The 24,531-nt window shown below is 40.0% G+C and overlaps 1 protein-coding gene across 2 annotated transcripts in view; it reads right to left on the bottom strand.

Moving 5' to 3' along the window:
* Positions 1–24,531, bottom strand: part of LOC110001551 (actin-binding LIM protein 3) — a 47,897-nt gene that overhangs the window by 3,065 nt on the left and 20,301 nt on the right. Inside the window, exons 5-20 of one of the 2 annotated variants that reach the window (XM_065963226.1) lie at positions 24,413–24,531; positions 23,889–23,982; positions 22,519–22,606; positions 16,505–16,563; positions 15,663–15,743; positions 14,987–15,148; positions 14,748–14,777; positions 12,857–12,968; positions 12,334–12,441; positions 10,514–10,564; positions 7,889–8,026; positions 7,741–7,805; positions 7,239–7,380; positions 3,223–3,252; positions 477–535; positions 113–179 (exon numbers count right to left, since the gene is read on the bottom strand). The exon at positions 24,413–24,531 is cut by the window's right edge and continues 8 nt beyond it. In XM_065963226.1, the coding sequence (XP_065819298.1) occupies positions 113–179; positions 477–535; positions 3,223–3,252; positions 7,239–7,380; positions 7,741–7,805; positions 7,889–8,026; positions 10,514–10,564; positions 12,334–12,441; positions 12,857–12,968; positions 14,748–14,777; positions 14,987–15,148; positions 15,663–15,743; positions 16,505–16,563; positions 22,519–22,606; positions 23,889–23,982; positions 24,413–24,531 (1,405 nt within the window). The remainder of the gene's footprint in view (positions 1–112; positions 180–476; positions 536–3,222; positions 3,253–7,238; positions 7,381–7,740; positions 7,806–7,888; positions 8,027–10,513; positions 10,565–12,333; positions 12,442–12,856; positions 12,969–14,747; positions 14,778–14,986; positions 15,149–15,662; positions 15,744–16,504; positions 16,564–22,518; positions 22,607–23,888; positions 23,983–24,412) is intronic. The other variant, XR_010668699.1, reaches the window with a different exon arrangement.

The raw sequence follows: 24,531 nt of genomic DNA, 5'->3' as shown, positions 1-24,531 counted from the left end.
TAATTAATACACTCCAAATAACTTTGACTGACATGCACGAGGAGGGGAGGTAAATAAAGAGAGGACAGGAGGAACTGGGGATAAGCAGATTGGAGCCGCACAATAGGCTTACCTCTGATCTGCCAATTAACTGCGTTGTTGCTGTCATACTGGTAATAATCTGCACCCGCACTCCCAGGCTGCAAGAACACATCAAGATCTGTTTAATAAACATGGACTATGAATATTTGTTTCATCATTATAATGAACGGAAAAGATCAAGCAAAGTGCGCAACACGATGAAAATCTTTTATGCACTAAAAAGGGACATCAGTTGTGTATTTCACTTAACACAAATCAGTTTCACAGGTTCAGTGGTGAGTGAAGGACTTTGCCATAGCTCATAGTTTAGTGAATGGCCATGCCTGTCTTATTTTCTCTCTGTCACACACACAAATACACACACACTTACACAACCATTCATCACGATTGCTCACCCTGGTTATTCCATTTTTGCCGTAGCCTGGCAACGAGGACGATTTGGCAATGTATGAGTCTGGAAATACATAAACAAATAACCATGAATAAACACAGAATTTACACACACCAGTAGAGTACAGTAGGTGGAATAACACAGATTTGTACTCATTCATTACTAAAACTAGAAACCTTAAATTTATAATCCTACATAAGTACATTTACAGAGGTCTTATCAGCAAGTTGTATTTTAAGGATTTAATTGTAACAGTACAACATACATTGATTCTCAATCTAGGGCATAGCTTAACTCAAAAGGTTAAAAAGTTAATCTGGAGGGTTGAGAGCTCAAATGTTTTCTCAGCTTTTTAGTGAAATATTGGTATTAGTTTACGTATTTATAGAACAGTTATTTAAAGAAAAAAAATCTAAGAAGAAAGTAACATGTAGTGTTGTTTTACATAACTGGTTACAGGCCATAAAGGTTAGAAGTAACAGGTTTAGTCTGTGGCAATACAACATATAAAACTTATATATAGATTGATATATAAACAGCATATATAAAGGAGTAGAAACAATATGACCTGTTAAACTGTAGTGAACCAGAAGTATATGGTTGAGTCAAATACTAACTGAAGAAAAGTAAAAGCGCAGACAAATGAACCCAGTGAGGAATGTGTCACATTACACAATGTCTCACTGACAGTTGCTAATTATAAAATAGTTTCTAACATCTTTGTCATCAGTATCTGAGGGAACTTTTGAATCATATTTAGTACAAAAATTAAAAGCAGCAGCTCTCCTATCAAATAATGTATCTGCTTTGTAAACCTCAAGGCCATTGCTGCTTACTATGCACCCACATGGCAAAGTGTTGAGGGAGAATTGTGGCTTGGAAAACATACAATTTGGTAAAAATCAATGACAAAGGGAGGAAAGGAAGGAATGAGTCCATTAACAAACATTACAAGTGAAGCCAGTTGTAAACATCTGCTGGTTAAACCTCTTGTTATAACATTTACAACATAATTACAAAATAAACAACATAAATATGATCTCCAGTGGAAATGTCTGCAGAAACAAATCACATTCAGGGTCAATGGGTTAGAAAAATGTGGTATTCTTGTTACCCAGGAAGACCCAACCAACCCCAAACCAACAACATGAATCTTTTCTTCAATGTTGTTGTCACTCCTCCAGCATGGTCACATCTCTCTGGTAGCTATTGGTAACCAGCAGCATCCTCCAAGATAACTTTATCTGAGGTATGCACTGCTGCAGTAGCCGCAGCAGAGGGCAGTAGAGTCACACCGATGCTCTGACTCCCCTTTCTTTCTACTCTCACCACTTTCATTTTTAATTCTTGACTTTGTCATTAATTAAACTCTTTAGCTCTTCTACATCCTCCTTCTCATCTGCTTTGTGCCCCATTCACCTTCTCTTTCTGTCTTCATCACTCTGGTGATAAATGAAAATAAAATACTCAGAGACGTTAAGACTTGTTATGAAACAATGTGAGATCTGCTTTAATATACTTAAAGGTCACACATTATCCCCCTTTTCAACCAGTTTTAATAAGTCTCAGAAGTCCCAGAAACATGTCTGTGAAGTTTCATGTTATAAATCCACTCTGATCTTTTATTTGATCATGTCAATGAACCCCTCTATTTCAGCCCTGCTCAGAACAGGCTGTTTCTGTGTCTGTAGCTTTAAATGTAAATGAGTTGTGTCTGACCACGCCCCCTCTCTGGAAGGTGATGTGGTTTGGGCTTTCTAGCTCCAAAACCTATTGTTTACAGTGAGAAGTGAGAAGGCAGAAGAAACACCTAGCTGTGGGATTGTCACCCACCTGGGGGAGGGGTTAATGCCCTTTGTGATGTCACAAAGGGAACATATCCAAACGGCCTGTTTGAGCACACATTTTTGTGTGGAGTGGAGAGGATGGATATTCTCATAATTGGGGGGTTTGTAGAGGGACTGGGGATAGAAATTAGTTTAAGAAAAACATTGTAAAGTGTATTTTGCATAATCTGTGACCTTTAAACAACTATGTCATCTGCAAATATTGTAAGTTGTTTTATCAAAGTGTGCCCTAATGTTAAAAAGTGTAGTATCTACCAACTTAAGCATTTCATTTGTCAATGTTCCATAACGTAAGTGTGGGCTTATAATCACTGCTGTCATTTAATCATCACAATAAAGCTCATAAAGCCTTAAGCACAATTACTGATCCGTTATTTTTGTCACTCCAGCATGGCATGCTATGGCAGTTCGATGCAGAACAATGAAATTTTAGGATGTTAAAAAAATCAAGTTTCAACTGTATGTTGGGATTATGTTAAAATCCAAGTAAGAGCAATAAGAGAGATAGTGAGCAGAACAAATACACAAACTACACTAAATTAAGCAACACAGAGGCAAAGTGTGGGTAACTTGAGCTCTTAAAAGACTTATTTTATAACAATGAAAAGTGTGTAAGTGTAGATTCTGAAACAGATGGCTGAGAGAGCTTCAGGTCAGTGATCCTGGATAAGTGCTACTGCTGAAGAAAAGCTGATAAATACAGGCCTAAGCCTCAGTCCATTCACCTTCCCACCTGTACCCAAATAAAAAGAATGTGTGTGTGTGTGTGTGTGTGTGTGTGTGTGTGTGCGTGTGTGTGTGTGTGTGTGTGTGTTGACAACAATCTCCCAGCTATACAGGGTTTAGAGAGAAGACGGCCAACTGATGACCTCAGAGATCAAAACACACTGATGGACCACTCACCACTGTCTGCACTGTGGAGCGACCTGGGAGCTGAGGGACAGCAGGGGGGGAGGGGGGGGAGGGTGAAAGGGGTTGGATGGAGGTAGACAGAACAAAGGAAAATCAAAAACCAACATATATCAACATCCTCTTCTAAACACTCTTGCATATAAAATCCACCTCAGATACAATTGATAACAATTACATCACTTAACTTAGCTACAAATTGTTGTGGCATGGAATAGATCCCTTCAAATTGGGCTTGGAAACTTTCATTAACATCAACCTGAAGATAAAATAAAGATCTAACATTTTCCTTTTACCTAAAAAGCCTCTGAAAAGATCCCTGAAAAGTTTATCCCAACAAAAGAGCTTAAGTATATAACAATATGGGACTGCACTAACCTTCTACACCTTAAAATCATTAAAGAACCCAGAAGAAGTCAAATACCACTTGTGTTTTATATTACTTTAAATGTTGTGGCTATAATATTGCGGGAAAAAGTGGAAGCTGTTTGATTTTCAGATAAAGTGAGCACCATGAAGAGGACCCAGTGGTGCTATGTGCTACATCTAAAAATCAGACTCAACACCGGACACAAAGTTTGAGAAGGCTCAGGATAAAAGACGCTGACCTGTGAACAATTTGTACAAAAACAGGGACATGCTTGGCACAATTACATTTTTGGAACTTCTGTTTTTAGCATTTAGCGGGTTATTAATCTGCCCAGGAAACCAGCTTTTAAGCCCTTTAAGGAAGAGAAGTTAACAGGATGTCTTCCAACTGAGCAATTGGCTGGGAATGATCAGATTTTGTGTCCTGTATACTGAACTTAGAAACTGTATGTGCATGAAGACAAACTCAATGAGATGATGATGCAGAAGAAGATATAGAGGACGTGTTTGTGTACATGTTCTGTTATAAACCATGCATATTAGTGTCGTGCATTAACCTGCGCAGTATGTGACACCTTGTTTAGAGGGGTTAATAAACATATAACAGTATATGCACAAACAGTAAATTGAGAGAGTTTATAGGAGGAGGGAAATAAAGAAGGCCAGCTGTTGGAGGACATCTTTAAAACATCAGCTGTGTGAAATATGCCCCCTGAAGTACCAACATACAGTCAAATCACCATGAAGACCTACACACCGTATAAAATATGGAGCAGCATGGGCACAAGCAGTCATGCAGCATCAGGCCACTTGTGTTAAAAATGCATACGTGTATAGCACTGCACGTTGTGATATTAATGGACTGTTGGCTGTCTTTATCAAACATGCTGGAATATGAAATGTAGTATAGAGGTTTTATTTTATCATGTAGGTTATTATCATTGACCGTAGTGGTAACAAGACTTAAGAGTCAGCCATGATACCAGGTCTGGGTTTAGTCGGGAATGAATAAGACTGAAATTAATACTGATGCCTCAATTTGACCTACAAAAGCAACTCAGAAAAGGAGTTTGAATATTTATTTTTTTAATGCCTGTCACGGCTGCCACCAAGACAGTGTCAAACAAACGCAGAAACTACAGTTTCAGCAGAAGATTCACTGTAAGTGATACAAGACAGTAAAAAGAAACCAGTGAGACTAGAAAACACCACTGTACACTGTATGTACAACTAATAGATAAGAGGTACTGCTTTATCTACAGGGGTCACCAAAATCCACTCAACTTCTAGTTTGTCACGGTAGCTACAAGCTAAATGCTAAAATCATCATTATGGCAATGCAAACATTCTGGCGTTACGAGGGTGAACTGTTGAGCAGGTCCACTGTCCGAGTAAAGCCGTTCACATGGACTTGATGACAAAGCTTTTGCTGGTACCTATTGAAAACAATATTATTAGACAAACTGAATGCTAATGTTGAGACAGCGGAGTGAGAGAAAAGCCAAATCCTCTTCAAAGTTATAAATAGGAATGGGCTTACTGTGCACAGTTCACGGGGGAAAAGGGATAAGGGGGCCTGAGGCCACCGCTTGTTTGACTTTTAACATTTCTAGCTGAAGGTTCAATCAAACAATAAAAAATACAAAAGAGATGCAACATGACCAGAAGAGATATATTTTTTTACTGAGGGATAACCAAAATGACCTCAAAAAGTCACAAAATTGAATTCAAAGACATAAAACGCCTCACAACAGGTAATTCATAGTCTTTAAGTAATATAGGAGGAGTTGTCATAAGTCTGTCCCCAGCTGTCCCTTGTCTCAAAACCCTTCCATTAGTTAATAAAATTAATGGAAAATATTAACGATTGCATCCAAATTCATTCCAATTTATGACTAGAAACTACATAAGTGCATTTCAAGGTAAGAGGTCAAAGCATCACAAAAGTCTGTTGAATTAATTCAGTGGTTACCAGGAATATCAAAGCAATCAGTCTAACAGTGTTTGAGATTTTCTCAGTTGGGACCAGTAAACCGACATTGCCACCCCTGAGCTTAGAGTGCTAGCCTGGTTAATATCAGTTAAGGTTAATTAAGTCTCTTACTCATTTGGAGTTGATGTCACTTTTCTGAAACTGTGGACACTTTAATTTGGAATTAGCCTCATGTGAAGAATAGATTAGCACACATCTCTGGGCATTTTTCTAATCAGTAGTATAACAGCAGACACTATAAAGCCACAGTGATTACACAGCACTGAACACCAATATTATCCACCTCTCTCTCTCTGTCTGACCTCGCTGTGCACGCAGCTCATCTCCCGCCAACGCCCCCTGACCCTGATCTACCTCTCAGCTTCATGTCGTACATCTCCTGTGAACAGCTCCGAATTGCTTTAGCTTCTCACTCTGTCTTTTCTTTCTTTTTAAAATTTACTTCACTTTATCTTGCCAGCTCTCTCTCTCTCTCTCTATCTATTCTTCCTGTTATAACACCCTCACTTCTATTCCCATTTGATCTACACTTAAATACTCTCTCTCTCTTTCTCTCATGGGGTCTCTCCATCTTTGTCTCGCCCTCACATGTGCTGAATGCAATGAGGAATGGGATCAATGGGAGAGTTAATACAGAAGTGGGACCCCCCCCCCCCCCCGCCCCAACAAGGCTTGTTCAGCATCACAACAAGACACACACACACAGTTCTTCCTCTCTCATAAAGGTATCCTCTAACCTTCAACTCCAAGCTCAGTCATCACCATAACTCTAAATGAAATCTGATCCTAATTTCTGCTTTCAACCTAAAAAAACAACCTCAACCTCTTTAGATACCACACAGACTTTACAGATCCTAGATAGTTTGTTGTTGTTTATAATTTGTCTAAGCCAAGCTAAACATTGTTCTTTTGAGTCTAGTTTGAAATTCAGGATTCAAGTCTTACCGTTGTCTAACAGTAGAGTTAAATTGAAGCTGGATATGGGAAAAAAATAGTATTTGTCATGTAAGACGCTACTAAATTAGCATTTTCATATAATTGCCCTTTTGTGAACACCATTTTCACCATAACATGACACATGGTTCAATTCAGGCATTAGAACTGCTTGTTCAAGAGTCAGCTGGGTTCTCTTCCTTTACCAATGATACAACCTCCAACCAAGTGACATCAGTTTAATAAGAATGGGGTTATAAGGTCTTTGTTAACCTACTTGCTAATAGACAAACATCTTGCACTGAAAACACAACCCCACAGAAAACATTAGCATGCGGCCGTGCTGAGGATCATACATGTGAAACCAAAGACTATATTCAAAACAAAACGATGAACTTTTGGAACTTTAACTTGACAAAACTAGTTTTGATGAAATGTGAAATAAAAGAATGCAGCTTTTGTGGGACATCGATAAAACAACAACAAAATAGGAAACACTAGAATGCTGGTTAGACAAACTACACTGGTGTATATGGTCATATTATGCCTTCTAAACATCAGCATGTTAGCATGGTCTTTGTAGGGATATTAGCACTTATACATAGTATTTGTCATGTCGTAAATGTAGTAAATCCACAAAAATAAGGCGGTTTTACAGACAAATTTAAGAAAAAATAGAAACAGATGCAGCACACATCTTGGACTACAAACTTACAGCCGTTGAGGGAGGTGAATCCCAGATTGTTCAGCGCCTCCCTGCTGCTGCAGCGAGAACTGCGTCTGCTCCCCCATAGGTCATTGTCATAACAACCTGACCGCGCCTTCATCTCCTCCTTCAGGATCATTCTGCCAATTCCCTGCAGGGCGGAGAGGAGGAGAGAAGAAGAAGAGGAAAACAAAGTAGAGAGGAATAGAAGGATGTTTTAAATGGACAGAAAATGGACATACGTATTGATGGAACAATAACAGTTTGGACAAAATAAATGACTCATTTATTGATGGATTATAATGGATAAACAGTGTATAAGACAGACAAAAATGAATGTTGTTGCCTGGACAGAAAGAGATGAGAATGAGGCGAAAGACGGAGGGAAGATTAATTTGAAACATGTCCAGAGGGTGTGCCTGAAAGGAAGCATTTAATTAACCTGCTCATTAAATATTAACACACCCTGAAATATATAAAAGAGAGAAGCAGGAGACTCTCTCTTTCTCACCTTGTTTATGTTGTGATTCCATCCATCCTCCTCTCCTCCAGACGAAAACCTTCTCACCCTGGAGACTAGTGAGGGAGACATGGAGGACAAATTGTAGCAGTTGGCGGGAATACAGAAGCATTTGTTTCAGACAAAGAAAGGGAGATACCTTTAGGAGAGCCAGTATACGGGAAGTAGTTGGAGTCCGAGTGATAAAGGCTGTTACAATTGGAGGAGGAAAGGCGGCTGGAATTAAGGAGGTTCTCATTGGTCTTACGCTTACTGGCTGTTGGAGAGGCGGATACGTCTAAAATGATAGATATTAAATCAGAAATTAGAAATCAAAGAAAGTTTTTTTTTTTTAATCAAAACAAATCACAAAATCTCTCCATCCCCGAGTATTTTCAGGCCTATTGAGCAGCTTGAAATGACACAAATGTGCTCAGAAGTGAAAAGTCTACCATGGTGAAAGAATGGAAGAAGGTTAAAGAGTAATGTGGTTAGTTTGTTGTAGCTGTGTTATGATAGTCCAATCAAATTGTAAAAACCTGGTGAGAAGACATAAGGAATGTTAAGGCTTTACATTCTGATAATACTCTAGGCTGTTAAGGAATCCATTAAAAGGAAATCGTTATTAAACAGACATAATACATCTCTCATCTCCAACAGAAGCCATATATCGACATTTCCACCGAAAAACCCTGATCCTGGTAACAATTTATTTCATTTAAAACACGTATTATGTCATCACCAGGAAACAAAAACACAGATAAAAGTCAGCAGTATGCATGTGGAGGTGTTTTTTTTTTGGTATTACATGTGCTGACACTCTCCTATCCTTCAAAGTGAGTTTTTCATGTACCATCAGGATTGACTATGACAAACATTATGGTACTTAATATACACTTTATAAACATGATTATGGTCTTTTCATATATAAACTGCCGTATAACTGATTTATGCTGTAAATTCAGATTCTTCCTTAGAGCCCAGATCCCAGCTTGCTGTTTATGACTGAGGAGAAAAAGAGAGAGAGGTTTGTCAGCACTTTGTAGCTCAGAGTAAATCATCCAGAGGTGTTTCTGAAGAGCTGCAACTCAGTCCGACCTGCCATCTGAGATCTGATGGATCATCTTCACACTCAAGAGTCTTGTGCATCACATCTTAAGGCAAAGAAACGCTGTTACTTCAGAGTTTTACGTCACGTCTTGAAGCATCAATGGAATCTATAATCTCACATATATGCTTACAGCTATCAAAGATTGATGTTCTGTTCTTGAACCATTTCAGGTCTGGTTTGTTTAGTTGTAGAAATTAAGTGTGAGTAAGTTTTAGTTACGAGGTGATGTAAGAGATGATAGGGATGTTACCAATCTGACTTTTCCTCTGGCAGGGAATAAGGGAATCTTCCCGTGTTGATTCCCAATGAGATGCAGTTTTCAGTTTTCTTTTTCTCATTTGAAATGTCTCTATATGCAATCATTTTCACACAAGGTAATATAAATCCAGGGATTCTTTTGGTCATTTTAAGAGCTAACTATGACAGCACAACAATGACTAACACAGATTCAGAATGACCAAATTGTCAAATGTCATTAACAAAGAATCTGAAGTGGAAGAGAGTAAGGGAAGACCTGCACCAAATCAGGTCAGAAGATCTTTAACTTTTGTTACTGTCTTCTTTTCCTGATGAAACTTTTACTTACCGGTAGTTAAGATAGTCAATACGAGATATTTTGGGGTCTGTTGAAGGTGGCATTGCTGTTTGGCAAGTGAGGGCCTTGTGGTAGAGTAGGTAAATTAAAAGGATCTTATCTTTAATTATAATGACATTTTTGTTGCAAAAGTACAAACATGTACTCAAATACAGTGAAAGTAAAGTCCAAGCAGTTAAAAACTTGAGCTTTACAAAACACAAGGCGACTGTAAGATGTGGACCTCACCTCTACTGTTTGAAACACCGCTCGTGGGTTTGTTTTGTTTTGATCTGCTTCATTTCTGTCTCCCTCTTCCTCCTCTTTTTCCATCTCAGGTGCTGATCAGGGGTTTGAGTGGGTGGACTTGCCCACGTATAGAAAGGAAGGCGTTTGATTACAGTTTCTTTATCCTTTGTGTTTTTGAGGATGGAGTTTCACCAGTTCAGTGTCTGCAGATTTGTTTGTTATTTAAGCTATTTAAATATTTTGAGAGTTCCTGACTAAAGAGCTACCGTATGTATCTGATTTGAGAGCTTTAGCTTTACGAGGTGCACTCTTCCAACAATCACCTTCACAGTTAGCTATATTTCAAGACCAGTCAAAAATAGATAGTTCATATTAAGAGTAGTAAATAACAAATACAAAAGCAGAAACTACCCACGTTAAACTAGCTGAAATCTGTGAAGGTTTGGGTTTTAATCCTTGATATAAACTTGAAATGGCTTATCAATAACTTGACTACTCTCCTCACAGCCCAAACAGAGTTTGCATTGAGAGATTCAGAGACCAGGGCACAGACACAATCTGCTGGTCTGTTACAGAAAGACTGTATTTTAAATAAACTGATCCTCTCCTCAGATGATCTGTTGGCTCTCTATAAACTTTCCACTGGTAAGCCACTGCAGCATAAAGCCTGTGAAGTGTTTTCACTTCCTCTGAATACTTTTCTTTGACAGAGCTGGACAGGACTGAGAGCATCGCCAGATGTAAGACAGACTAGAAGGGAAACTGAGATTTAGCTCAACGATTGCCTGCCTGACAGGAAGACAGCCAAACAAACGCTATAAAAAGCACAACATTGTGAGGAATCAGCTCACCTGGTCTCTTATAGATGGGGGCTTTCCTATAGATGTTGGTTCCCTCAGATGCTGGGAAGAGAAACAACAACAAAATCAGTATTGCAGCAAGGTAGGAGAGTAAGAGGAGAGGAGATAGGACTTATCTAGGTTTTCTTATTCATCCCCTCCCACTGAATCAATTGTGTACATTTACAGTCTCCTTAACCGTAAAGCTGACAGAACGGGTAATAAACTGCTATGGCAGAGACAGTGCCGTGCATCCAGACAGCCTGACTGACGTGCAGGGAGGCTGATTAATACAGAATCACAGGCTTATTACTGGAAAGAGCAGCAGATGGCAGAGGAATAAAGAAGAGGGAGGAGAGCAGTTGAAGGGTGGAGAGATGGAGAGGCTGGAAGGAGAGCAATAAACAGGAAGAAGCGGTAGAAACTCTGGATTGACAAGAGCACCTTGTACAGCAGCTCTCGTGAGGTTGAGTCAGTTCAGGAAAACTACTCAAACAACATTTTTGATCATTTGAATTATAACCTTCAATATGTAACAAATAGAGCAAAAGCACATGTAAAATCCTCCTAATGCAAAGAGTGTGATACTGAACATGCCAAAGTTAGAGCCTTGACTCCCGATGGGCCTCGGCGCTAAATTTGTATGCACTCGGGATACTGTGAGGCACTTTGGATAAAAGCAACCACCAAATACATTTTGCTCTGAGTTGAGAAGCATGAAGGGGAGTGCTGTCTCAAGGCTGGCAAGGAATAACAGCCTGAGAAAAGCCGGGAAGAGGGAGAACACACAGTGAGAAATGGACTGGTAGCAGGCTGAGGGGGGGATGATGGAGGGAAACCAAATGCACAGCTTGCAGTGGGAAGTAGAGGGGCTTTTAAAAGTGGAGAGAACAAAGACAGAGTGAAACATTCAGGGGAAGAGAGAGGCATTAACTTGATAAAAATGAGGGGTTGATGCCGGAAATGCTTAAATAAACTGAGCTCGGACTTGTTCGATTAAAGCACTCATATGTTATACAAGAGTCACAGACACTGAGAAGAGCATGCAAGTTCACAATTAATATGGATGTTAAGACCGTATTCTAACCAGTAAAAAGAGACAATATAACATTTTTAATGTTATATTTGAATGATTTAGTTATAGAAATATCTGAATATTATATCTGAAACATGAAAAATATTTTTTAAAAATCCCAATTTACAAGAAAAGTGAAGTCATCACATATTTGTTTTCTTATCTAAAAACAACCCAAAACCAAAGTAAGTGAATAAAACATGAATACAGTGAATCCCCAAATTTAAGAGGCTCAAACTTTGGATTTTTGCTTAAAAAAAATACAGGAATTCAATTATTTAAAACAAAATCATTGTTGATAATTCCCTCCTCATAAACAAAAAATTTGAGCATGCATTTTTGTGTAAGATTATTGTTGAGCCTTTTTGCCTTCATGAATGGGATGCATCACAGGTTTGAGAACAGGAGTCGAACCAGTGGATGTTAAGTCGGGGACCTTAACCTCTGAACACTGGGTGGCAGCTCTACTGACTGAACTAAACTGGCGCCCCATTCTTGAGCATTTCTTCTTAAAGTGTCAAATGATCACAATCAGGCAAAAATCTCACGGGTAATGCAGTTGTGTGTATGTTAGGAGAGCAGGCAGTGTGGATTGTGGGTCAGGATTTATATCCAGGCTTTGCTAAAGTCTTAGCAGAGGCTAAAATGTTAGCCTAAAAAACCAAGCTGTATTCGTAAACAACTGAACGTAGGGTTGAGGTGGGGGCAGGCAGGTTAGTGAAGGGGTCTCAGGTTTGCTGTACAGATGACGGCCTACCTGGAACATGGAAATGCTTTGGGGCTTGAAGGGTGGAGGTGGTGGTGGGTGTAGCACACCTGGGCTCTGGCTGACTGCAATAGGGTGAACTCCTGCCACTCTCATTGCCTGCAGTCAGCCAGCCAATCACAGTAAGAGAAACCAAAGCATGAGTGGCAGAATTGCCCAGGGCACCAAACAGATAGATGTATGGACTGATGAATAACATACAGCATGTACGTGTGTGTGTGAGTGAGTGTGTGTGAGTGTGTGTGTGTGTGTGTGTGTGTGTGTGTGTGTGTGTGTGTGTGTGTGTGTGTGTGTGTGTGTGTGTGTGTGTGTGTGTGTGTGTGTGTGTGTTTGTTTCAGGGTGATTCTAGGAATTCTGGGGATCCAAAAAAGTTTGAACTTCAGCACCCACTCAAAAAACATTGCATCTTTCCAGTAAGGGACCTTATCATATTCTGTGTGTGTGTGTGTGTGTGTGTGTGTGTGTGTGTGTGTGTGAGTGAAATATGTGTCTTTGCCTGAGTGGGCACATTACCAGGAAGATAACAATGCAGTGGGGAGCCTCCGTGGTGACTGTGTGCAGGAGAGTCAGTGAAGGCGGAGCTGGATGAACGCCTCGTTCTTAACTCAACCCCGTCCAAGAGATCCTGGAGAGAGAGAGAGAGAGAGAGAGAGAGAGAGAGAGAGAGAGAGAGAGAGAGAGAGAGAGATAGGTCTAAGAGTAATGGTCTTCATTTACTAAGTGCAGTAAGTCCTGTTTCCAAAACAAAATTGTAATTACATCAGGAGTTTAATATTCTTTATTTAAACAGTGTTGCTGGAAGTATCTCCATTGCACACAGGCATATTCCTACACACACACACACACAACACACACAACACACACACACACACACACACACACACACACACACACACACACACACACACACACACACACACACACACACACACACACACACGCACACACACACACACACACACACACACACAAAAACTTGTTCTCAGGGTATTTGGTCAGCACTCAGGGACTTTTAAACCAGTTATGAGGAGATTCCACAGACAACAAATTGTTTGGCTATTTATAATTGTAACATTATTCAGTGTTTCCCCTGGGTTTACAGCGTTGGGGGGGTGGGGACACGCCGACACGCCGACACGCCGACACGCCGACACAAACACTTGAAGGAATCTTGGTGTTCATGGGTTACTTTTAATGACAGCTGTCCTTTTCTATTGGAAAGGTATCCTTAAATGACTTATTTCCCTGATTTCTGACTCTATCCACTATACTATCTCTACAATACTTTTATTTTTTTTTACTTGACCTTAAAGGGGGGCGGGGGGTGCCGTTGGGGGGGCGGCCCTCTAATATAATGGTAGGGGAAACACTGTTATTACTATCTGGTAAGATATTAACTAGAGGATTGGTATAGGTGGGTGTGCTTAATATGAAGCTGGTTAGGGTACCTCAGTATAAAGACTGGGAACCGGGGGAAACAGCTAGCATAGCTCTCCATCAAAACCTCAAGACATATTTCTTATGTATGTTTAATCCTTACACAAATGGTTATGAGTAGAAACATAAGCTGGGGTTTTACTGGGTGTTTTTTTGTTTATGTTTTGGGCTTCCATTATCAGCCTGTAGAACTTTGATTTTTTTGCTGCAGATCTAGAACGCATTGACCCATTTTATTTCTTCTGACACTGAGTCTGTTTCAAAACCTTTTGGTTATCTGCCGATACTGGGGACTGGTGCAAAACAATAATAGTTATTGAAACTATTAAATTAAGACACTTAACTGTGGAAAAACTCACATTTCACATATTTTACAGACATGTATTTTGCAAGGCAGCATTGGACCTAACATTGTTGTATAACATATAAATACTTTAAAATGACAGTGACTGTGTTGTTCCTATTGCAGATAGTTTCATTCTGGTCAACTGAAGATCTGAAAGCTGACATTTCAGAGTAATGAATAATTCCTTCAAGTCCTCCAATGATTGATTTATTCTCTATAAAAGCAGATGTTAACATTCGTAAGTCTATATATACACACACACACACACACACACACACACACACACACACACACACACACACACACACACACACACACACACACACACACACACACACACGCTCTGTATAAATGAAATGTTCAAAGGGTAGGCATAATAAGCCTCGGCTTCATCCTACACCTTTTCGGCCATTGTTTTTTTTTTTTTTATTGTTCGTGTATGTTCTATGCTTTGTGGTCATGGACTGAAATAAATATTACTAAAAAAAAAAAGGTCTTATGAAAACGTTTTCTTATTCCGAGCATGCTGAGAGTGTCTGACTGTTCTCTCATGCTCCTTTCAAAAGGTTACATGTCACATATAAAGGACATTACGGCAAAATCTTTGTGTGCAGTACTTACATGAGAGTATGGCGACAAAGAGCCCAATGACTGGAAGAGAGGGAGACAATTAAAGGTCATTACAGTGACTGATGGTGACAAACAATGACTACTCCTTCCTTAAGAGTTACCTCTTCTGTCAGTTTCCTTTTTATCCGACTTTTTGCTGGACAAACATCCTGTAGCTCAGTATCACCTGATGCTCTTAAACTTAATGACTGACAGTGTGTTTATCTGTATGTGTGTGTGTGAGTAAGTACCTGTCCACAGTTGTATTGCTCCACAGTGTCGTCTGAGAAGTGTGTATGTGCATGGTCTGCTTGATAAGGGATGATGTCGGGCCGCTGGATGTCATAAATGGCTTTGATCCTGGGCAGAGCTGCCAGCTGCTTATAATTCGACACATCACTGTCAGCCTTAGACTGTGTGAGTGAGACGGAGAGGGACACACAGGTGGACAAAGACAGAGAGAAAGACAGAGAGAATTGAAATTGAGTTGTACATACACGAAATTGGGCAGAAAAGATTATTTAGAAGGAAAATGAAAATGAAAAACAGACAAACAGAGACATAGTCATACACAGAACAATAAGAAATGGCGGACAGTTTAGTAGGTCAAAATAAAATACCTGAAGGCTAGTTTAATGATAAAATAAGCAAGAAGATAAAAAAAGACCAACCTCCCAAAAGAAACAAAACCCATAGACTTATGACTCAGAGGAACAGACAGCTCAGTGTTAACAGAGATGTAGGGAAGCAGGGGGGACAAACAGGTGGCAAAACAAACAGACAGGCAAAAAGTCTGCTCAGAGACAGATACAGACAACAGAAAGAGCTTCAGTGCTTTTTTTGCAGTGGATTATAGTTTGATTGAAAGCTTTGACAGTGAAAGCCGAGGATAAAAACCATATAGAATTTGGTGAAGACAGCACTCACGCAAATGAGTCGGTGAGGGGAGCCAAGCAGAGGAGAAGAGTTTGGAGGAGAAATGGACGCCGTCTCAGAGGTTCGTCTTATCTTTAGGGGAACAATGTAAGAGTCAAAGGTCAAAGAGAAGTTAGAGTACAATAGCCACATTGCACGTCATGTATTTAATTACATTTTTAAGCAATGATAATGGCTTTGAAGACACAATCCACGCCATAAGACATGTCTATAGTTTGCAATGACCTAACCACTTATTGGACAAAGCTTCATGGGCATCTGCTCATTTTAAATACAAAATCATGTACACATGCAAGTACAATAAAAAAAAGTCCACGTTTTCTAATTACTGTCTACGTGAGTCTTTGGGATTTACAAGGTTTCCAAAATACATATTTATGTTGAGACAGCAAAGCAAGTCAACTCACTTACACATAATAATGACTAAGTGCTAATGGGACAGACCAATTTATCAGGGTGTGGTGGTGGTTTTTTCCTGTTACTTTTACTTCTGGTGTTTGTGCAGCTCTAACCATATCTAAAACAAAATGATCGCACTATCTAAGTCTTTCGACTTCTTTTGATAAAGATAGATGTCTCTCTTTAATTGAGAGTTCTCTGCTAAGGGAAAGAAGAGTAAAAAATGATTAGGATTGATATTTCTTCAAAAGAGCGCTACTTCAGTCTGTGTAAGTTATTTGTTAAGAATAGAAGAACAACGAGCTTTTAAACCGACTGTGAAAAATTGTAGACACAAAGAGATTCAGAGAAACACAAAGAGAACAGAAACAAAAAATAGATAAAGGCATAGAGCGAAAGAAAAAGTGGTTGTGGGTATTTTGAGTAACGCTCACCCTCAGTTTCCTCTCCAGCCGAGCTGCTTCTTTACACATGGGGTGCCAGACCTCTGAACCTGCACACACACACACACACACACACACACACGCGCACACACACACACACACACACACACACACACACACACACACACACACACACACACACACACACACACACACACACACACACACACACACACGCACACACACACAAACAGAGCTCAGTGTTTACTGTGTTTGAGCAGCAGCCGTACAGTTTTATGGGATCCTATGAAGAATAGATCAGCCTTTTTCAAGTGCATCAACATCAATCAACAACACACGCTCAACAAATACACACACACACACACACACACACACACACACACACACACAAGGCTGGGCATGTGGCTGTGGAGGCAGTTTGTCTGGTCTGAGGACAGAGGATGTTAGTCTTGTCTCAACACACAGATAAACAGAGAGGGAGACACAGAGAGAAGGGAGACAGAGGGAGATGGGGTATTATTAGATGATGTGTCATGAGGGATGGCTGAGCCGGTAGACCCACCACTTTGATCCACACATAAATGTCTAAAACATTTATATAATCTGGCTTGTTATGGACATACATGGTCCTCAGAGAATTGTTAACTGTAGTTTAATAGTGTCTGAACAGCTATAGTATAGATTGAAAAGAAATGTGGCACACAAATTCTTAGTCCCCCTCAGGATTATTGGGATCAATACTTAAAGTAAAGTTTACTTTTAGATAAAACTAACTAAAATCGAAGAAAGGGTATGTACTGTAGTTATTAAGATGCATTTCTTGTAATATAAATGATATTTGTCTTAACATCCAGGCTAATCCAGGGGGCTAGAATAAAAAAGTTGACCTGAAATAAACAAAAAAACAAGTTTGATGAAGAGGGGTCAAAGGAGGGACGATACAGACAGCTGAGAAGAGAGAGAAATGAAAAAGCTGGAGAGAACATTTTGCCGTGGAGCAAAAGAGGACAGACAATTCATAACAATAAACCACTAATGCCAGGATGTCCCATAAATGTAGATCTAATATCCATAATTACAGTAATATTTCTGCTCTGAACACACACACACACACACACACACACACACACACACACACACACTCATTTTCTCTGGCCTCTGGGCATCACAGGTCAACGGAACTGACTCAGTTAGCTGATCATGACTGTAATATACAACCAACTGTATATCAACACCATAAATCTGACCTTCACACGCACACACACGCACACACACACACACTAACACACACAGAAGTAAAGCCACACAGAGGCACTGGGAAATAGACATACACACACGCAACAACACACAACCACAACCACACACACACCACACAAAATCAATACAGTAGACAGGAAGCATGCGTAGTGATTCAGTGCACCCCCGTCCCACCCACGCTCCCCAGTTCTGCTGCTGAACAGATGTATGGCCTTGGACTCTGGGTCCTTTATCTCCTGGTGAGGAGAATCTAAATGGTGCTGAAACAACGCAATTCAATCCAAAACACAGACTATTAGTTCAAAGAAAATGAGCTGCTAGAAATGAGTCACAAAATAAAAATCTGAATGAGTCCCCCCCTGTCCTTTCATTGAGGAATAGGTCCTACACTGCACACTTTGTTTTCCTCTTTCAATAACTTTATGTAAAGGTAGGTTTATCAGTGGACAAATATTTGCCTCTTTCTCTTGACTAGCAAAATTCAAAATGTGGGATGAAAGTGGCCAGTGAAATCTAGAAAAGCAACATTGACGCTTGTGCAAATATCATTTAAAAATACAAAGCTCTAAAGCATTGCAAGCATTGCTAGGCAGCATAACTGAATCATGCTGCCAAAAAAACAAAACAGCACACAGGTCAGGCAAACAGTCCCATTCAGATATTTAGTAAGATTTTTCAATTCATGGCGACATTCCTTTTTTAACTTAATCGAGGAAGTACGAAAAATGTGGAAAAGCATTACCAGTCACGGCTGGTCATCAGAGGGCACTAGGGTGCCACCCAATCGCTCCCTTAAAGGAGAATGGCAGACCTTCACTGAATGATTTTAAGGGACAAACACACTGTACTTTGATGTAGTTATTGAGTTTTACGTGTCTCAGGTTACTGATTGGTGATTGTTTCCGGCCACAATCTGGTGCTCCGGGCCTCCATTGACTCGCGTCACAAGTTGCACATGCCCATATGCTCCTCTTCAGTTCAAGAGACAGGAGCTTCAATTGAGCACAGGAAAAACACACCAACACCCAAAAGCACACAGCAGAGGGAGATGTCCCTTGAACTGAGACATAAAGAGCAAGTCATGCAGTGTCACTGGATCAGAGCATTGACTGCTTATATTTTGTAGATGAGTGGGAGCAGCAGAACAGACCAGCATGAGTCAGCAGTTTTTAAAGTTTGTTTCAACAGAGGATAGGGTAAATATGCCCGTAATTACAAGTGGATATGGTGTTGTTAAAATTAGTTAAAATTATCGTGATGCAAATTCTGTTAGCCAGTTAATGGCATTTTCCAGTATGAGTTAGCACAAGATGTATATCTTAGCTAAAGAACTAAGATATACATCCAAGTCCATCTGTAATAAATTGCCCACACTACAGAACAATGCACCAGCCACAACTACTGAATACATGAATAAATGAATACGGGGTGTAATCTTCTAATAACGGGTGAAGATATTTTTCTAAAAGGCAAGGTATCTGATGACGAAAAAACAACATAATTTCTACGTTTTCTTTGGCACTACATTTTTTGTGCTGGCGATTAGACCAAACAGTAACACTGTATTAAAGTAGAGAAAGAATCCTCCATTTGAATACTCTAATAAGACAAGTGAGGATCGATTCAGTGAGTTTTCAGCCTTAAACGTATAATTGACCGTTAGCACTGGTTCTTCTCTCGTTATGGTTCTTTTGATCAAATTTGTCAACACATGAAACATTCTGGCTATAGTTCATTAATCCATTACTTGTTCAAAAGAAAGTTAAACGATAACAACAAGCTCTGAATTATGTTTTCACTTAAACATGTTTGTTGGTGTTATCCTGTTTTTGTTTCCCTTGTTTTATATCTATTCACATAAACGTTATGGACGTAGAGCACATCAGGTTTGGCTCTAGCTCATTATCTTACATGTTTTAAGGGCAGTAAGGAAAAAAAACAGATGATTCACCATCCTGTCAAATACAGTTGAGGTGTTACATTTTTGAAATAAAGAGAACTGAAGGCGAAGTTACACCTCACTAAAGGTTTTCAAAAGTTTGAAAATGCAAAATAATTAGAAAAGGGGAAATCCTAACTTACTATTTCCATCAATCTATCCACCATCTGATTCTGAGATTCTCAATTAGTACTTTTAAAACTTCTCTAACACACACACACACACGCACCCAGACACACCCACACACACACACACACACACACACACACACACACACACACACACACACACACACACACACACACACATTTCTTATTCCAAGCATGCATCATGAGATTGATAGCAGGTGTGTTAACTTGTGTGTGTGTGTGTGTGTGTGCGCGCGTGCGTGTTGTAATTGAGTGTGTCTCACAAGGGTGATTGCTCAGCCCTCCTACATGTCTGAAGTCATCAAAAGGAGCGAATGTAACCTTGGGGCAGCTTGATGGAGCTCAGCAGACACACACACTTGCATTCATATGTAGACTCAGTGTGCAAACATGCATTCAAGCAGATATACCTGCAAACATTGAGAATGCATGCTTTTACTGGCGTAGATTAAAACACACACACACACACATACACATACACAGACTTCAGGTAAAATATGCAAATGCTTGTTTTACTGTTCGATGTCAGTGAGCGAGCAGCAGAATGTCAATGAGGTGAAGCAGGAGGCAACAACTTGTGTGGTGACTCTAGGACGCTTTGAGTCAGCCACATGTTACGCTTCAGTAGCTCAACACTTAATCTCGATTCAACACAACCCGGCTAAATTATCTGTGTACCACAAAGGGTCTGTTTATAACTGGAGTGCTGTTTCCACTCATTCTTTGGTGAGCTATTTGATTTTTTTTTTTTTTTTCTATTACAGCTTCATCTTAAAGAAACATCTGTGCAGTTATGAACTGAAGGAATCTAATGTTCCCACAGTGTTTATATCCAACTCATTTGCATTGATGTCATGGTTACGAGGAAATTCTTCTTTTTTGGCTGTTTGTTTAATATTTAGGGCCCAAGCACCGACCTCGAAGCGAGGACCCTCTTGAAACTGAAGGAATTATTATTCTCCCTCGCCACAATAAATCGCTTATTTGAGGGCTTTAACGTGCACAAAAACTCACCAAACTTCACACAAAATTCTGCCTTGTGTGAAATTTACGTATGAAAGTGGTTCGGTGCATGGGCGTCGCCGACGGCTCCACAGCGCCACCAAACGTCACTCAGGGTGCTGCGGTTAACCTACCTTTTTTTTGTATTGTTAAACAATGTTCTCTGTTTATCACAGTGTTGCGAATTAACATGTAGTTCATAACAAACATTTTCTCAGACACGGTGGTGCACGTCCTCCAAAAATTTAATTTTATGCACAAACGCCACTCATATGCGTAATGTCGCAGCACGAGTGGACCAGACCAGCATATGCCGGCCTGACACAACACATGAGTGGACCAGAACGGAATATGCCACTCAAATGCTGCAAATGCCGAGGCACATGAGTGGACGAGACCGGCATGTGTCACTCACGTGCCACTCATGTGCTGGGGCATGTGCCGGCCTGACACAGCACATGAGTGGACCAGAACGGAATATGCAGCAGCATATGCCACTCATGGCTGACATATGCTGCGTCACATGAGTGGACCAAACCGGCATACGCTGTGTCACATGGACAGGCATATGCTGCGGGACATGAGTTGACCAGACCGACATATGCCACAGCATGTGCAACTCATATGCGGCATATGCTGCCTCACGAGTGGACCAGACCGGCATATGCCGTGGCACACAGAAATTTCCCCCGATGGGGGATCAATAAAGTTTATCTTTATCTTTATCTTTACATGCCACTAACATGGGGCATATGCCACGGCACATGAGTGGACCAGCCAGGCATATGCCATGGCACATGCCACTTATGTGCGGCATATGCCACGGCACATGAGTGGACCAGACCGGCATATGACGCGGCATGTGCAACTCGTGCTACAAAATCATCACACCCAACAGTTTTATGTAGTTATTGCTTCAGTATAAAAGCAATCGAACTGTGGCTAAGGTTTGATTTGGATCAAAGTCAGTTAAGAATTTTAAATCCACCTTCCTGTCTGCCTGCCTGTATACTGTAGATCTCAGAGGACAAACACTGAAGTCTTAACACCTCTTTTTTTGTATTAGTAAACAATGTTCTCTGTTTATCACAGTGTTGCAAATAACATGTAGTTCATCACAAACATTTTCTCCGACACGGTGGTGCACGTCCTCCAAAAATGTACTTGAAAATACAATTGCTTCGTAGCTGCAGAGTATTATTATGACATTTGTTTCATCCGTTTAAACACTGAGATACACGGATGGCAAAACAATTTTTTTCATTCTAATTTGAAAAACAGAAACAACAAGATGATTCAATTTAGACCTCCGCTGATGTCGGTTTCATTCAGATTAATGCTTTCAGGGGTGGACAGAATGATGGAAATAGTAGAGGAGAAGGTTGAGAGGTAATTGACTCAGACCTTTGTGTTTATGAAGGAAACTTCCACAAGGGGAAGGTGAGTGAGTGTTAGTTTGTGTGTGTTCACTGAGTGTTATATGTGAGATCAATAACCTATATAACCTATGTGTCATTCATCAACACACACACATAGGCCACTTGCGGGGTTCAGCTAACTCAATACATGCTCTAGGTCTATTTTCATGCCTGTTAGCTGTACAGTTGCAGAAGCACCTTAGTGTAGCCTTATACATTTCTTTTGTTCTTACTGATTTGTGCTATTTTTTTGGCTCTCCTATTATCTTGTCTCCTCACCTGTAAGGTACATTTCCTCTCCTTCAAGGAACATCATGTGGCAGCGGGCACACGTAGCACAGCTGGGGTGGTAGCGCTTCCCTCCAGCCTGGAGGAGAGACAGAACAAGAAATTGGGTGTATTCTTTGACATGCCAGAGCCTCCTAGCTTGTCTTGCCGAGAATGTCAGAATTTAGTGCGGCTTGATTGAGCGGCTTGATTGAGCCAGGCTAATATTTGTGAAACTAGCTAGCTTCACAACATTGGTAAGGAAATAGATTTCAGCTGTATGTGATGCTTGTGTGTGACACAGCATCCGGTCTTAAAGTAAATAGTGACAGGCCCTTGATGGTTTCTACATTTAATTTTATGTATGGGCAGTAAGTGTGTATGGGCAGTAAGTGTATTTGTAGCCCTCATAGGTGTTTAGCCATCATGTTATTTCACTTGTCTATGTTACATTGTCATTATGACTAAGAGGATATCACATGAAATAATAATAACAACATATAGCTGTGACATCATAATGCGGTTATCAGGGGGTGATTTAATTGAAGTAATACAGCACTGAAGGCCAGGGTGTAAAATGCAGAAGGAGAAAAGAAGAAAAGAAAAAATAGGACATGGAGAGGGAAGTAGAGTAAACAAAAAGACAGGAAAGGATGGGGAAGACAAGTTTACCAAAACAAAAGTAAAGGGAAGGACATTGCAGGGTAGAACAAGAATGGAGATAAAGGACAGAAGAACTTAGGAGGAAGAAGGGAGATAAATAAAAGGACAGGGAAAGAAAGACAATGGAATGATGGGAAAGAAAAGAAAAGACAGGTAAAGAAATTAACAGGACAGAACATTTCAGGAAAAGGGTAAAAAAAGTGAAGGGTAGGGAATAAAATTACAGAAATTGAAAACAACAGGAAGAAAAGGAGACTACGAGATAGGAAAGGACACATCCAGGAGGGAAAAAAGTGAGAGGAAAATAAATTACACAGAGAGAATCAAAAGCAGATGACACAAATGAGGAAGTGAGGACAGAGTGGAGATAAGATTCAGAGAAAAACAATGAGGAATGAAAAATGGCACGAGTGGCAATAAGAAGTAGAAAAGAAAATGAAAGGGAAGAGAAGATGGGAGCGTGTTGTTTTGTTGGATTTCCAAATCTGCTTCGTCATCAGTCAACTCTTCAGTCACTTTAAGACGGACAGCTGCATTTTTCCACCGTTTTTTTTTTTTTAGACTGACACACACATGCTTCATATGTGAACACAAACCCACACGTTCTTTCACAAAGACACTCAGAGGCAAAAAGACCTGCACTTCTCCTTCTGGTTCCCATCTGTCTGTTACGTACACACACATACGTACATATTAACAAACAGAAAAAGTTGTCTCACCTCAAGTACTCTGCCACTGATGTACCTGTTGCAGCTGTCACACCGTATCCCAAACTGGGAGTGGTAATCTGTCTCACAGTACGGTGTCCCATCCCTGCCAGGAACAAAAAACAAAAACACATAAAAAGGTAGGCTTATGAATATGGAGACGCTTACTTGTTTTGTGCAACTTGTACAGTGCCATGAACACACACACAACAGCAGTAACACGCTAAAAAAATGTAAAAACAGTATATTTTAGGCATGTATATATAGACACAGAGAAGAGAAGATATCAATTAAAATCTACATAAAAACAAAGTGCAAACTCTGAATTTAAGACATTAAAAAAATGAAGACTGAGCTGCAGTAATGATATGACTATTATAAATAGGAATTGGTTTATAAAGGCAGTCAAAACCAGAAGTATTAACTTAACTCAATTTTTTTTTACCACCATTCAACAATTAACAATCACTTTAGAAAGCGTTTGATATCTGATCAAACAAAGAAGAAGTTGTTCACAGGGGGATCACAACACCTACTTGCTGATGTACTCTCCGGTGAGTGCGCAGCCACATGTTCGGCATTTAAAACAGCTGACGTGCCACTGACGCTCCAAAGCCAGCAGAGATTGACCCTGTTTGATCTCCTCACCACAGCC

Source organism: Labrus bergylta, chromosome 14 (assembly GCF_963930695.1).
Source record: "Labrus bergylta chromosome 14, fLabBer1.1, whole genome shotgun sequence".
NCBI lineage: Eukaryota > Metazoa > Chordata > Actinopteri > Labriformes > Labridae > Labrus > Labrus bergylta.
The sequence above is the reverse complement of the archived record's forward strand: the minus strand, read 5'-3'. Positions and strand labels throughout refer to the sequence as shown.